The sequence below is a fragment of the Hylaeus anthracinus genome, unplaced genomic scaffold (genome assembly GCF_026225885.1).
Source record: "Hylaeus anthracinus isolate JK02 unplaced genomic scaffold, UHH_iyHylAnth1.0_haploid 0, whole genome shotgun sequence".
NCBI lineage: Eukaryota > Metazoa > Arthropoda > Insecta > Hymenoptera > Colletidae > Hylaeus > Hylaeus anthracinus.
The window spans coordinates 13,728,607-13,745,816 of record NW_026533254.1 but is presented as its reverse complement, the minus strand read 5'-3'; the positions used below and the strand labels follow the sequence as shown (position 1 = coordinate 13,745,816).

General features: G+C 43.4%; 1 protein-coding gene across 1 annotated transcript in view; it reads left to right on the top strand.

The window, feature by feature from the left end:
• LOC128890270 (dopamine receptor 1) overlaps positions 1–17,210 on the top strand; it is a 53,847-nt gene that overhangs the window by 33,231 nt on the left and 3,406 nt on the right. Inside the window, exons 2-6 of the mRNA XM_054148607.1 lie at positions 14,606–14,675; positions 15,743–16,052; positions 16,148–16,289; positions 16,464–16,567; positions 16,730–17,012. Of these exons, the coding sequence (XP_054004582.1) occupies positions 14,606–14,675; positions 15,743–16,052; positions 16,148–16,289; positions 16,464–16,567; positions 16,730–17,012 (909 nt within the window). The remainder of the gene's footprint in view (positions 1–14,605; positions 14,676–15,742; positions 16,053–16,147; positions 16,290–16,463; positions 16,568–16,729; positions 17,013–17,210) is intronic.

Below are 17,210 nucleotides of genomic sequence, written 5' to 3'. Positions count from 1 at the left end.
TATCCGAGTCCTCGACGAACTTCCTAAAAATCAAATCACGCGCGTGGAAGCTTCAACCGTTTATTGCGAAATTGCGAAACGACGAACATGTGGTTAACCTCGACGCCGGGGTCGCGATACATCGAGTAAAAAATTGAATTTCGCGGTGATTAAAAGTTCGCGCGTTGTCGCGATCGAAACGGAAAAAAAAAAATCATCGAGTTTATATTCGACGAAGCCCGGAAGAGAATTCTCGTGGATTCGTTAATTGTCTCATTTGCGAGCTAAGACGATTTTAAGAGTTAAATTGAACGAGGCACCGGGTTCCTCCCCTCGTGGGCGTGTTAAGTACAAAGAAGCTCGTTTAATTAAGACTCTAGACCGCCGGATTTATCGGCGGGATAAAGTTCCTTCCTCGACGAACGATACAATCGGTTGAAATTCTGATAATTAAATCCCTTAATTAACGCGCGAAAGTGAGCTACGTTGCGTTTCGCGGCGGGCCGATTATGTCTGAATATCGCCAAGAATTTCGTTGATGTGTAACGCGAGGAAATTGGAAAACAGAGAACGGGAGATAGAAAGAAGCGGCAGTTTTCGCACGGAATGGACAAACTTTCCCAACGATCGATGCACGCCCGCTGAACAATTAATATCATTACCTCGGAGAAAGCTTCCGATCAAAGTTCCATCGAACTTTCATTACATCGAGATAGACCAATGAAAATTGAATTGCTCGAACGACGGCTACGAAGGGGCTACTTCGGAACGAAACGTTCGGACATAAACTTTAATGTTTTACTATACGCGATCCCTTGCGAATTAGAACCTACCCTCGTCCAAAAGTATCAGCCCACACTCGTATACATGGAATACGCGAACCTCTATACCCTGTTACTTCTTTTTAATCTAATCTTCGCAGGATCGCGTTAACAGCCAACAACTATAACTATCGCGCGAATGAAAATAATCTCAGCGATTCCAGCGAAATGAAAGTCGTGATTGCGTCCAAGTACTTTCTGCAACGGTGTCTGCGATTGTGTCGTAACTTCCTTTGGAATTAAATCGTAAACGCGAACGGAACGATAAACACGATATCGTAGTTCCCGTTAATATACGATCGATAAAGGTCAACTACTTCGACGATCGACAATCGTCGCAAAAATGGATCGATCGAGCTCGAGGTATCGCACTCTTATTTGTCATTGCGCACGCACCTGCTCCCATCGTAAAAATCCAATTGCCAGACTGTGCACACTGTTTCAGTGTATCCCGAGCGCGTAAAACTTTTCTCGCCTCGTGTCGCCGCCTACGCGATGACGCCGACTGCAACCACTCGCACGTACACAGTGTTCCAAAATAAACGATGCGACAAATCACCATCGAATAATTCATCAACCTCTGTTCCGTCGTATCCCGTCTTTCGATACGCCTTGTACGATATCCGAGACAGACAATGAGTGACGCGCGATGGTGGTAAATCCTATAACACGTCCTGGTTTAACAGTTTTGATTACCATTAAAGCCAGTAGCTGGAGCAGTTCGGAGAAGCGTCAGAGTCTGGAACGTCATTAGCAGACAACAATCTCGGTAGAGCTGCGATACACGATAACAAGACAGACCTAACCGCAATAGTTGTCCGATGCGAGAACACACGCGAGACCACCTTAATATTACCCCTCTCGTCCACGCCGGAGATGGCAAACCTTGTTTAAACAATTTGAAGTCTCGTCTAATTTTATTCGTCGTTTATCATTCGAATGAAATTTTCCCCCATCCTTCGTCCACGGGGAGAAGCAGGTACTCGGTTGGCCGTGAAATTGATCGAAGCTGTAATCGACTGGCCTCCAAGGATAAAAACTTACTATAAACCCGGTCAATTAGAGGGATCTACCGACTCCGATAAATCGTAAATTCTTGTAGCCCGACGGAACACGGTACGATCGTTAAGTTCGCTGTAAAAACGAAATCGGATTTCAAGAGGATCCATTTGCGGCGACCCCCGGCGCGGCTTTGTCGAGCACTTGGCTGAATTATTTCCACCGGTGCATTAGTTGCGATCGTTCCGGCGCTTCGCTCGCTGATATAACCCAGCGATTGTTTCACCTAAATACGGAAAACAGACGAGGGTACGTACGAATGCTTGCGGATCAATTTTTTCAACGTATTTTGTTATATCTTTTAAATGTTGCAAAGATCGATTGGATATTCTAGGAAGAACGGAACTCTGGTAAAATCGTGAACGCGTTTATTACGTGCCTGTTCGGTATCGATCGTCTCGCGTAAGTTGGAACTCTTACGAAATCGCCTTTTGTTTTCCGACGCCACAACCGTATACACATCGGTATTTACAGAGAAAAAATCAATCGGTAAATTTTATTATTCAATTTAGCAGAGAGGGATTTCAACGAAAACCTTTGAAAATTCAGTCGCACACGATACTCGAACGTTCTCGTTAATGGATGGTCCACGCGTCACTCGATAAATTGATATTACTTTGAAGCGAAAAGAACATAATGTACTTGCCAAAGCCCATTGAAACTTCGATATTCCAGCCTGTTTGTCCGCTTATTTATTCAGCGTTCGTGCTCACCGTCTGCTGGCAACGTGTTTCGAGTCGGAAAATTAATGAACTCTGTTCCGAGCCCGTCGTCGCGTCGATATCTGACCATTCTTTGTGCAGTAAAAAAGAAATTTTATAACGAAAACTAGACGCAGCTAACAGAGCATCAAAGCAAACGATTTAACATCGTACCGAACTCGATCAATTATTTCCGGATCAACTACGAGAAAAACTATATTTATTCGTACATTTTAACGCGTTCCGACGACCTAGATATCAGCGTCATTTTAAATCGTATCTCATTTGGAACGTCGCATCTATAAATTCTTAGATCATTTTGATAGCGAAACTCTTCCTGAGACGTGTGCGACACTTCAATTACACCCGGTACTCCTCGTCTGCGAAGAGAACGAACCACTTAACCTTCTCGTTTCTGAACGATGATATCGTTCACCGTTCCCCGAGTTAAACTCGCTAAGGGTCATCGTGACTCAAATTACCCTCGAAACCAAGAAGCAACGGCAAAACGAATCCGACGTTCCCAGGAAAATTTCCGAGCATACTTCCATCGATGACTCGTCGAACGAATCATTCTACCGTGGAAAATAATAATAACGAGTAAGATCCGTTCCGTACTCGTCGTAATTAAAATTACGCTTTCGCGAAGATACAAGATCAGAGCTTATCGCCGACAGCCAGCTACAACGCTTCAACTCACCTCGACGAAAGCTCGGTTCGACCCAACGAAACTAACAAGCGTCGTCGTGGAAATTCTAGCTTTCCGAATGCCATCTGCCTCTTTCCCTCGCGGCGCGATCTGGAAACGAAGAGAACGGATTTCAGCCGGAAGACCTACCGGCGGAAATTACTTCCTCGACGCAACACCAAGAGCTCCGGCTATAAACTACCGTCACTGGATACGAATTTACTTGACAATGCTTTTCAATTTTGGCGATGAAACCGCCAAACAGAGAGACGTAATTTGTCCTCTCATTTGGGACGGACCGGTAGACAACTACCACGCTAACCAGCAATTTAATCGCGAGACGCTTGTTAAGCTCGAGGAAGAGGCGAGGTTTTAAAAGACTTTGCGAGAAGAGCCGAGAACTGCGCGGAATTCGTCTAGTTTTTTAAGAATTCTAAATTCATTTTATTCCGACTGTTAGGACCAAAGAAATCCATCCTCGAATATTTATCGAAACTTCTGGAACCTTTTTAACGTCGAGTACCCGACGTTTGTTACTACATCGCACGGTGCATATTCGTGCTAGACGTCACTCGAAACCTTATACTTTCGACGAAGGAGGAAATAGAAACGTCGAAAACTTGTTGAAACCATGTTATACGGTACGATAGACGTCGGTGAGAAAATCATGAGTGACGGTACTCTCGACTTCGTCGCTGCTACCTTTGGGGAAGAGTCCGCGAAGACTGAAGTTACGTGACAGATAAGAAAGGCTCGAGTGAATTGGTCGAAGCTACGTTCCTCCCCGAGGATGAAACGGAAAATTACATTTTTCGCGCGAAAATGGATAGAAACGACGCTGATAAGAACACCTGGGTCCTCGGGTGACGTTCCCCTCGACTCTCTAATGGAATTTCCTATCTTTAACTCTCACGAAACTTTACAATTCTATTCTATTCTATTCGCGCCTTTAAATCGTCATCTATTCTCGCTAAAGGAAAATAATTTTTGATCGAAGCCCAAAATTCGTAAACTTTAACAAAGTCTTCCTATACGAAAACAAAAGAAAAGAAATCTGCACGCGCAACGATAAGCGTTGGATGCAGGTTGCGCTAGCTCACGTATGACCTCAGGTGCACCTTGCAGGTAGGAGACGTTGGCATATCGACCAATGCCCTGCTCTCGGTGACCCCCATCTGCCCTCGGTGCCTATAGTAATTTGTTTCGCGTATTTTCGGCCGACGGAACTACGTTCCTCGCGATGTAAGTGAAAAACTAATTTGACGGAACGGTCATTAAAATATCCGGTCATTAAAATGTTACATTAACGAAAGAATCGATCGCTTCGATTTAATTATTCGACAGGCGCGAGAGATTTAGAATTTCATGGGAGGGAAATTAATTACTTAATATAAATTAAAAGCATTCTCGCAGCTCGATATTCAACAAGTTATCGCTTCGGAATGAAATTCTGTTTTATTCGATGGCCGTCGAGGGTCATTATTTTGTACGAAATCTCTCCTGAAAATAACCGAGGAAAGTCACCGCGCCGGATTATCCTCGCGCTGCCTTCGTATTCCCCGCGAACCGCGTTATTTTCTTTACAAAATAAGGATTTTGATCGATGTCAGGAAGAGCTTCGATCACTCCCCAGGAAGTTCGTGTCACCGGAAGCACGGTGATATTTCATACGGAGACATGCATGAAATGTTCGTTTTATCGCAAATAAAGCTAGTCAGGATCCCCTTCTCCCCCTGAATCGATGTTTTCCTGGCTCCAGGCATTAACGACCGCGTAAAATATTCTGGGTTATTCACGGTTCGAGTCTTTTTCGTTATGAAAAATTACGAATCGAATTATCGAATTTCGTGCTCGATATGTTATTTCACGAGAAAGCAATACAGCATACGTAGAAATTAAGCGGAAAGAGACGGTTTTCAACGCTTTCTAGAAAGCGACAAAAGAGAATTATCGAAAGATCTATTCTCGTCGCCTCGGGGAAGCCTTTAATTCAGACACCGAACCTTTGACTGGTCGGGACGAGTTCTCGTTAAAGCTTCGAGGGTAGTTAAAATATCTCGATTCGATTCGCTGAAAATCGATTTAGAAGTGCCGATAACACGAACGTGGTGATAGCGTAATAGCGATAAATTAACTGTTAATCCCGGCGTTCTAAGATTAAGCGTGCCAAGACACCGTGGCATACTTTTCAGTCGACAGTTTTATTATCGACTCGTCGTGATGTTTATTTCCTCGAGTATCGTTAACAGCCCACACGGTTTCGCCTTTAAACGAAAGTTATTTCTTCGCAGCGGCAATATTTGCAGTTGACAATATTTCATTCGAGTGACAGGCGACGGATAAAAAACAGTCCATAGCCAGATCGTGATTTTACTCGGTGGCAAAAATTTTCATTTAGACAAAAATTTGTTCGGGTCGCGTCGGTTGGACTAGTTTTCTTTGGCTGTCCGTTCTTCCTCGTCGGTCGTAGCGATCGCTTATGTAATTAGATTCTACCGGATAAGGGGTTGAACTGCAGGAGAACCAACCCCTAGCCGCTCTACGATAGTGCTTCGTGGTCGACACAATCGCTTCACCGATGTTATAGTAGCTGCACCATAGCCGTGACAAACGTGCCCGTTAATGCTCTAATTAGCGCGGACATGCGCCCTTACACACTCGAATCCCTCGAATTCTCTGGGCAGAATCCACGTTATCGAGTATAATAGGTTCGCGATGCCGTAACGTTACCAAGGAATCGCAATTGGCTCAATGATTACTTTGGGATTACTTTCGCCCTAATTTTCCAAATAGAACGATACCGAGCGTTCCACGTTCGACGAAACGTTTCTCGTACCGTGCACCCATCGAGTAATAACAACGGTAATGCATCTTTATCGCTAAACGACGAGCAAAGTTGGCCCCACAGAGGATTAAATAAATTACGAGCTCGGGCAGGCGGAGTGTGCCGCGGAAAGCGAACTGGAAATATCGCGCTTACGAAGGAGTGATTTCGTAAATTGAATTACGAGAAACGATTAATCGCGATAATGCGTTCTGTAGTTCTTCGACGAGCGAGGTTCGTGGGCGTACACCGTCCAGAAAATGGATCCGTTGAACGTCATGGAAACCGAAAATGCGTTTCGCTGAAACGAGGAAACTCAATTGATAGCAGTATTCACGTTCAAATATGTTTTGCAAACCGTTTCGCGAGATTTAACCGCATTATGTTTGCAGCGTTTTCGAGTTAACCTTAATAACGAACGAATCGTGGCTGAGTACTTTTAAAAGGAAAGTCTGGTAATACATAGTCGCGCCCGGAGACTTTGCAAATCGAGGTGTTCTTTTTACTCTCGTATGTTTTTCCATTACGTTTTTAATATTTTCTCCCTTCTCTAATTCATGTAAAGATGAAAAATGTGTGCCGCGTCTCTCGCATCTTTTTATGTTTCATACTAGCTGCGCCCCGCGGTTTCACCCGCGTGGAATACTATTTACTTTATGTCGTTCGCATTTGACCGCGTGTTCCTTCGTGAATCAATAGGTGACTGTCTTTTGTTTTCCGTAATTCAGATGTTTCAATCGATATTTCCGATAGCTGTGGCCCGAAGTTTCACCCGCATGGAATACTAATACCGCAACCCCTTTTTACCCACTTAGGGGGTGAATTTGGAAATATCCTTTCTCATTCCTTGTACACATGAAGGAAACCTCTGTGCAACATTTCAACTTTCTGGATTCAAGGGTTTAGCCTGGGCGTTGATATCTCAATGAGTCAGGGCTTTCATTCTTATATGCATATAGATGACTAGTCTCGTCGCACTATGCGTTAGCTACGCCAAACAAAGAGCAAGAATGTATCTATTGTATATTTAGTCAGTGTACGCCGTACCCACTTGATTTACAAATTTTTAGATTTCAAATTGTAAACGTATTTTTATCAAAGTAAAACATAGCCCATGTTACTCAGGGATGGTGTAGCTTCCCATTACCGAAAAATTTTTAAAAATCGGTTGAGTAGTTCCGGAGATTAGTCCGTTCAAACAGAAAGGCAGACAAAAATTTTGCACAAGCATATTTGGGTTTTAGCAGGCTGCAAAAAGCCATATATGAGCTTAAGAAAACCATTATTTCGAAATCGCACACGGACGCTTCGATTTTATTTATATGGATTAATTCGTAGGTTCGAAACGGCGTAAACGTTAGCTCTGCGTATAACGCATGGATAGTCGTGGGTAGCGCGTATTTTCTCTAGAATTATTATTAGTTAACGTAGAAAAATTTGTCCAAGTCTCTTTTGCGTCTCTTTTGCCTCATCTGTCACTCGTCTGCTCGACGAAAATTATATTACGCGTTTAAATCCGTTGTTATCCTCCCGAGAATTACATTTCCCATGATATGCACGGTGGTCGCCGCCCTTCAGGCTTTCTTTCGCGTCACGTTGAAAAATCTGCCAGAATCCTGACAGAACAACGTGACGCTGATTTTCAAATTTTCAGCGGATAACTCGCGGGGACACGCGTGTCGCCGATTCATCCGCTCTCCTGATTTCCGTTTACGGGTTCGATAATATTTCTCTATGCACGCGTCTGGGGAAAAACGCACGATACCGTTTGTCGGCTACATTCGATATCCGCCGGTTGATTTCGATCGTAGGTAGCAGCGAAACAAGGCCAGCTTATCCATCAAAGTGTGTAGCTTTTCGCGCTAATAAACACGTAGAACCATTGTAACGTTCACGTTCATTGAAACGAACCGAACAATGAACGCGCTTGCATCGATGTACACAAGGTCCAACTATCTCAACGTTTCCGGGAACGATTCGACGAAGATGGCTTGATCCTAACAAAGGAACGTCAACGTAGAGAATAGACTCGTGAAAAACAATAGATATAGTCGCGTAACGAATCTCCGAATGATAACGAGTGTAGTCGATCGTTCCGCTGATATCGGAGGATAAATAGACCATAAGCGATTCACCTGTCTGTTCAGGCAGCTAAGATTCGCCTATCAGCGTTGCGAATAGCAGAGATTTCAGTTTCGGGTACAACGTCGCGTCTGACCGAATATTTATCGCTGGGTGTGGCTGCGCTCGAGTCGTACTCGCAGAATCATAGTACAACGTGTATTATACAACCAGATTTCGTATGGAATTTCACCGTAGCCTCGACATGAATTTCAACCGTTTAAAAACGAAGAATATCTTGACAAGTTACGAGAGGCGGTATTCTCGAGCGCGATAGCTGCTTTCAATTAACTCGATCAGCAGACTGGCTCGATCTCGAAGATGCAAAAATTCAAGAAGCTCGGATCGAACCATTTGCCAGGAAAATCGGAGCCGAAGTCGCGCCTGAAGGCGTTTGATTGCATTTTCCATTTGGCGCGAAACGATCGAGCCGCTTAAACCGTGAAATCGGTCCGGGTTAACGAGATATCGTTGAGTCGCTCTCTCATTCGCACGAGCATGCCTGCAAGGACTTCTGGAAATTGATTTCCAGCCGAGCTCCGGGGCCAACAGGTGCGATTATCGCTCGGGGAGCCCCTAATTTGCCCTAACTCGCGAAACTTTCCAGTACCCGCGTGTCGAAAATCGGTCAGAGACGACGCGAGTCCTTCACCCTCGTCGAGACGCTGAAATCCTGATGGAAACCCGACACTCGACCCCGTTTCGTTGTCGAAATTACCATAAAAATTGACGAGCAAAAATAATAAGACTCGTATAGTCGATATTTGAGAATGGAATGTGAGAATCGATGCTTTACACAGGAACGTCCAAAAAGTGTGAACCACGTGTTAGTTTTATAAATTTACGTTAAGCTTATCTTACGTTTATGTGTTTATAAAACCAGATCTTAAATATATATTCAACCTGTTTAAATATATAAAATATATTGAATACACGCGATCGTTTGCTTTATTGAGGCTACTACACTTGTTCGTTAATCCTTTCGAATCTAGGACTGTATCGTGATTCAAATTGATTAAGAGCAAGCTCCAAGTTATCGCTTACGTTTTTAGTTTGTCAATACGTGTAATTGTGAAGTTGTAACTCATTCATTGTCCCTCGCGTCCAATTTCTCGCGAATAATTGTCCGCGCAGCGTTTCATTTGGTAGATATTTAATTGCATTTCGCGCTCAGCGTCGCAGAACTCGTTTACGCGCATTCACAGCTTTCGCTTCGACGTCCACCGAGACGGTTCGAATTGAAAAGTACACCGAGCCCAATTGCCGAAACGCCCGTAACAACGTTTCTACCGTGAAACGAATCCGGTATTCAAGAATGAATCTTTCGCTTTTATTCGTTATTCGAAACAAAATTTTGCCCGACTCCGGCTGAAGTGAATCGATTTTAATTAAAGCAGCGCGGCGCGCTCGCAGCGACTTTTATCTTCCAGTGCTCGGAAACGGTAGTGAGTCGTGATAAGACGGTCGTTAAATAAAATAAAAGCGTTAAACGCGGCGAACTTCTAGCGAGTAGCTCGAACGGAAGGTGCACCGGCTACACCATCGAGCATTGAATACATGGGTCGTTAATGGTCGCCGTCGAGAAAACTCGAGTTCTCTGCCGTACTTGGAACAACTTTGGAATCTTGCATCTCGGTATCGGCGAAGATAAGAGACAGAAGAAGACAAACTGTGCAAGAGATAGAAACAAGTGACGAATTGAATATTCCGTTTCGATTGTTCGAATAATTGCACAGCTTTTCGATTTCAATGCAGGGTGAATTATTAAACGGACCGTTGGCTCTCCAATCCCACGTTTTACGCTCATTCTTTGATAGAATTTCATAGTACAGTATTGTCTCGAAATAAGCAATTCGGTCGGAACCGACCGAATTGCTTATTTCGTGGGAGGTATTGCTATTCGGCTTGACTTTGAGTCTCGAGTGAGACGAGGGGGAACCCGTGGAAAAAACAGAGGGTTCGGTGTAGAGGTAACACTACATACAACTAACAGTATTGTTTCATAGAATACGCGCGACAGAGAAAGAGAAAACATTACACATGTTCTGTGCTCTTTCCACTAATCTGTTTGACTTCTCGCTTTCACGTATCTCTCACTTCTTTTCGGATCTCTCACACGCCGGCCGACTTCAAATAAGAAGCTGTGGATACCGAGTTGCTTATTTCGAGACAATACTGTATATACTAGTTACCGCGTATTTCTCGATCTCCAAATTCTCGAGGCAACGATTAACGATCCAATGAAATTCGAAAGAACGAGCACGGGTGCTCCAACCGTTGAGATGTCCTTTGAGATTATTTGCTCAAAGGGAACGGCCTCTGCGACAACCCAAGGCTGCGCCACATCTTGCAAATTCACCCGGAAGACCAATTAGTCCCAAGAGACGAAGGGGGATAAATCGTAAATCTCAAATGCTCTCAATTCTCCCTTCCCTTGAATATTTCTTCCAGTTAAATTTCAGACTTTTCCTTCCCCCAACGGCCTCCTCCGTGAAAAGTTTTCGCCATCGTGCGCGATATTTTGCCAAGATCCGAGGACGATCTTTCGAGCGTGCATGATTTCGCCTCGAAAACCACAGCTTCGTTTAAAGTACGACACAGGCTTTTCGAGGTTCCGCTCGTGTTACATTCGCGCGATAGCTCAGACAATGCGCGGGTAATTTATCCTTTTCGCCTCGTGTCTACTCGTTCCTTTGCCAGGATAAAATGTCGCATGCCTCTCCAAGGTGATACATAAACGTTTACGCGTCTACGTCTCGAGTCGATCTCGTATTTCGAATTGGTACGAGAAGACGTTCGTTCGTCCTCGAAGAAAATGGACGGGACATCGGAGAGAGCGAAAGAAATTGAGGAGGATTCCTACACCTTATCGAGAAAGAAATAAAACCGAAGGCGATAAAAAATTGGTACTAATGGGACAACCTTTTTCTTCTTCCAGCCCCGCACCGAAATCTCTCTTCCGTTCCCAAACGGAGATTTTCACGACGGCGGAATTTCGATTCTCGATGGCCGGAGATACAATTTTTAATATACTCGAACACCGAACTCGTACGATTGCGTCGGATTAGACGACGTGGTCATTCGCGATCCCAAGCTCGCGTTTAGAGATCATTTTCGATGGAGATTACATTTATTCCGGTACAAACTGGCGTAAACGCAGCTCGAAATACTTAATGTGTTTGAAGGATAAGCGATCGCGAATTGATCGAAGATATTACATATGGAAAAGTCTACAACAATTGCCGTTTTAACACGTTACAACGTAACAACGTTACAATTTAATTAACGCGAACTAATTAAATAGCTCGATTAAGTACGCGGTCGTTACGGGTTATAGAACCGTATATTCGCCATAATCGTCAGCTCTAACGATGAAACGTTTCCGATTCCCCGAACGGTGGCTAATTACGCAGATTTTAACCGAAGAAGATTTTCATTTTGCCAGATCGTTCGAGCCAATTTACCAACCGCGCAAACATTATCTCCAATTACAGATTGTTATCCGATAAACTGTCGTTATTGTTTGCACCGCGATCCAATAAAAATCATGAATACGCGAGAGTCTTGGTGCGAAAGCTCGCGACATTATTAAACACAGCTAAAAGAAAAGAAAAGAATTTGTCTGAATCTGTTCTCGAAGGTACTGCGAATGAAATTCAATTTCACCGGAAGCGGGTGGAACAATGCCGGCTGCTTCGTTAATCGTAATTTTTTAATCGAGCAATAATTTACCAAGGAGGCGAGTACAGTTCGCTGGCCACAATAAAATGTTTCTCTTTCTTTCTCTGCATATGCATGCGTTGCACTACGTCCAGAAAATCAATGCACCGGCACAAGCAGTGCTCCGAGGTGGAATTTTTCCGACGAGCCGCCCGAGAAAAAATACGATCGCCTTAAAAGCGAGGATGGACCGCGGGGATTTCAATATTATTATGTTATTAAATCTTTCGCCCTCCCCCCCCCCCCCGCCACGGAAACGCTTGAAAATATGAGAAAACGATGGAAAGTAACGTTAATCATTTTAAGACAATCTTTCTCCTCGATGCGAAACTTTTTACATAAAGTGTACTCTTTTAAATGTAAATTTCCGTGATGTATTAATTTGCCTTTCGCTCTTCTCAACTGGAGTCTACTTGTTCTACGCAATAGACGAGAAAAGTTCTTGTCCAATCAAGAATCTCGAATAACAAACGCAGGGTGACGCTGTATCATTAAACGATGCAACCTCCTGTTTGTATCGACGCATTTCCCGCGACCAAACGTTCCAAAATAGACAATTTCACTTTCCCTTGAAGAATCAATGGGATAGCTGGCCGTGTGTATCACAGAGACGAGTTCAATTCTACGGATGCTTCGGCGTGGCGATTATTCAAACGTTCGTGAAACACGGTCGTAAATCTGTGTACGGCAACGGGTCGAATCCGCGCGAGAACATCACGGAAGTAGGCTTTGGTAATGAGATGAAAGCGAGCCGGAGAAAATTGGAAACTGATCGGAGACCTCGTTAAATTCGATACCAAAATATCGAAACTAGTCGTCAACTTTGGCGATTCGATGATCAAACGGTAAACGGAGATCATTAATTGCTAGCAATTAGCGCGTAGATCTAAACTATAGACAAATGTCTCTATGGGTACAGAGAATTTGAAGAAGAAGAAAAAGGCAAATGGTAAGTAACAGAAAAAAGAACGATCGATGCTAGGTGCGAAACTCGGATATGTTCGCGCGACGGGAACGTATGTTAATGAGAAGAAAGCGCAGTTCTAGAAACGCTGGCTGTCAGATTATTCATAGGAACGCGCGTAACGTAGGCGTTACCCTGGCACCCTTCGTCCCGATATTCTTACGTGTCTTCGAGATGGGACAGAACGGCTTGATAGACAACGCGTTCGGGCGGAAATAAAGAGCCTGTAAACCCAACGTCATCTTGGTCCGTCTGTAGTATCGATTTTCCGTGAATACGAATCTCGGGAGTATTCCTGAGTGTATATACAGCTTTGGTGTGAAATATCGGGAAAATAAAAGGGGAAAATAGAAGTATCAGCGTACAACGCGCGCGTTTCAGTATGCCATTCTCAGTCAGAAACTCCTGGCACGTTTTTAGATGGTCGAGAGACTTCGGATACCCCGAGGAAAAGGAGGCGCGAGAAGGAAAGAGCCGTCCAGATAGAAAAATACTTGCGCGTGTTCGATCAAATTCCAATAACAGAATGAAAATCCCGCGGAAATGGGAGAAATAAGTGTCAGCCAGTGTTTAAAAATCGAAGCGTAAAAATGAGAAAGGAAAAGGAAATAGACACGAGTGAAATTGGATATCGTTTACGAACCACTCTCCCCTTTCGCGCTAAGACACCGTTAAGGAATGACGAGCGACGATGAATCAATTTTTTTGCAAATTTAGCGGTAAAAGAAATATCTCGTACGAGGGAAACGGCATTATATTATTAGGTGGACTGGAAATTAATGTCGTTTCTGCGAATATCAATACTTATTTATCGTTCATCGGATCATTGATTCTTATCGATCTCGCATTAGAAATTTTGCACACTAGATGGCAAAGGGCCATTGATAACGAGGGTGATTACATAATTGCTTAAAAATAGAAAATTGTTAAGAATATTTGTTTGAATTTAATTTAAAAGAAATGACATTACTTTTCGGCCCTCCTAATACATTATATACTGTACTATGTAGCTGTCCTAGCAGAGAGGCCTTTCGCAGACAACGCAACGATTATGCTTAATTCACAAGGCGTCGATTCAAATCCGTCGCACGTTTTGCGCTACTCGACTCTCCGGTGTTTAACTACCGAGTTCCGCGATATTACAATACGTTCAAACATAAATTTGGCCATGTCGATACAATAGCATAGCTTTGTTGTGTCGTTCAATAGACATTGAATATCTAGCGAACAATCGCGCTATAATATTTACCCTGTATGTGCTAATATTATCTAAGGTATCGGTGACGACGCGTTAAATACTCGAGCGATGTAGTAAATATTAGGTTGTCCCAAAAGCGTCTTTCGTAATTTGCAATTTCTAATTTCTTACATGTTGATGTTGTAACAGTAATGAAGCAAAATGAATCGTACATGATTCAATAATGTAACATTAGACATAAAATATTGTATATGTATTACTTATTAATAAAACGAAAGAAACTTTTGGTACAACCTAATACTTTCTGTAGCGTATATAACGAAAAGGTAAAATCCTGCTTCTACGTGTATCAATTAACGTATCGTACGAATCGTAAAGTATTTTCCCTAAATATTATATCCGCTTCTTTGTATACTGTGCGAGTACTTTGTTCCGAGTACTCGCTTGAAAGGAAAGTAACCGTTTCAGCCAGAAATTGTAATCTGTCAGAGGTCTTGGTGTATTCATGAAATCCTTTTGTCTGTTTGCAGAATAACCTGACAGACGGGGAAGAAGATCTGCCTGAAGACGCTTCCTCGCTGTTGTCGGTGCTTCTAGTTGGTTCGCTAAACTTCCCATTTGATCGATCGCGACTCGCCCCTCGAAGACAACCCTCTGAGAGGCTCTACGCTCGAAAACTTTGATCTAAGCTCGTCCAATCCCCCAATACCCTCTCTGTTTCGTCGTCTACTCCGTTGCTCGTCGTGTCTTGCTTTTTACGTTACTTTTATAAACTTTTCACCTTCCCCGTTTCCAACAAACGCTGATTTATTTGTTCGCTTTGCTTAGTGCCGGGTATTTCGATTTCCCTAATTTTGACTCATTCTTCCATTCCATACACTTTTACGTATACGCTTCTCGTCTTCCTGGATCCAATAACTAGCGTCTGGAAGGTTCGCTACTAATTTTGGTGACACGCCTATTAGGTCGAGAAATATGCCCGCAGCATTCTAGTTCGACTCGATATCGTCCCAACTGTATTGTTTGTTCCGATATAACGTTACAAGGGCCTATTCTTCGTTGGTAACTTTGCTTTTAACGTTTTCCGATTAAATCTAATAGCGGTCAATGTTTTCAAAATCTCGAGTAGATAAAAATCAATAATCCCGACGGCTTGCAAAGAATCTATTCGCAACGTTTACGATTCGATAACGGCAATTTGTAGAATAACCCCGGACATACTCCGGACGACCAATCGAGTTCAACGAGGACGTTCTCCAAGCTCTTCTTTACCTCGACCAATGTCGAACGACTCGGGAATTGGCAGAGGACACGGACTTGAATCGGAAAACAATCGTCGAGCACCTCTGTGCGATGGAAAAAGTCTAGAAAATTGATATTGATTTTTATCTACTCGACACTCTGTTTCCTGAACGACACGCGAGCATGAAAATTGATTACCGTTATCCCCCGATCGTAAAATTCCAAAAGCAAACTTGTAGGAAGAATAACATAATATTATACCGAAACAACACGATCCAGTTAGGACGATATCGTTCGACTGGACAAGGTTAAATTCGCGATATTCGAACCTTTGACTCTAACACGGAGACTTTTCGAGGGGTGAACGATAGTTGTGTAAGCTCCATCGATTCTATTCCAGCAGTTTGTTCGTTCGATTCTTCCAGGATTCCTCTTCCTGATCTTGATATTTTTATCCGTCGCGGGCAACATACTCGTCTGCGTGGCAATTTACACGGACCGCGGGTTACGGAGGATAGGAAATCTGTTCCTGGCCTCCCTCGCGATCGCCGACCTCACCGTCGGTTGCCTGGTGATGACTATTGCCGGAGTGAACGATCTCCTCGGCTATTGGGTCTTCGGTCCGGCGTTCTGCGACACCTGGATCGCCTTTGACGTTATGTGCAGCACTGCCTCCATTTTGAATCTCTGCGCGATTTCCCTCGATCGTTACATACACATCAAGGATCCTCTCAGGCAATTCCTTTTCTTCGTTTATTCTATTATTAAAAACTGGACAAATCGTGACTTCGTATCGAAAACAAAATGCTCATCTATCGTGTTGCAAACAGATACGGACGTTGGGTGACGAGAAGAGTCGCGTTCGCTGGAATCGCTATCGTGTGGCTGCTCGCGGGACTCATATCTTTCGTACCGATCAGCCTAGGCCTTCACCGGGCAAACGAACCCATAGATAACGGCACAACTATAGAGGTACGACTATACAGACTATTCGGTATAGAGACAAATTCCATACGAGCGTTAACATAATTTTTACACGCCCTATACATCGAGGTCCCTATAAAGACTACAGAAATACTTTTTGAAATAAACGTTGCAACGTATTTGAAATAACTTTATCTACTTCTCGATCGTCATGTTTTTCAGGAACACCCTACGTGCACCTTAGAACTTACGCCCACTTACGCGGTGGTCTCCTCTTCCATATCTTTTTACGTACCCTGCATCGTGATGCTGGGAATTTATTGCAGGTAAATTTTAATAAGAAACCATCGAATAATTGGTTATGTTTTTAAAAAAAAAATATGTATATACCATATGTATATATATATATATATATATGTATATCTAAATATATATATAAATATGTATATGTATATGTATATGTATATGAACGTGGTTGTTACTTTCAGGCTCTATTGCTACGCTCAGAAGCACGTGAAAAGCATCCGGGCGGTGACAAAACTACCCGACACCTCAATGGCCAAGAGCTTTCGCGCGAAGAGCACTCGCAACAAGCCACCAAAACCGCAAACAAAAACGAAGCCGACAAGCCCTTACCACGTGTCCGATCATAAGGCCGCCATCACCGTAGGCGTAATTATGGGAGTTTTCTTAATATGTTGGGTACCCTTTTTCTGCGTAAATATCGTCGCCGCGTACTGCAAGAGCTGCATATCAGTCCGAGCTTTCCAAGTATGAAACACTCTTTTTAAATACTATTTCCGTATGCAAAACATCAACCCTGTAGCGTGTCCCGATCTCGAGATATACAGGGTGTCCTAATAATGTTGTAACATCTTGAAAGGGCGGGTTTGGGATGTGATTTGGAACAACTTTTTCCTTGGCGAAAATGTTGTCCGAGGTTTCGTTGAGGAGATATTAACGGAAAAC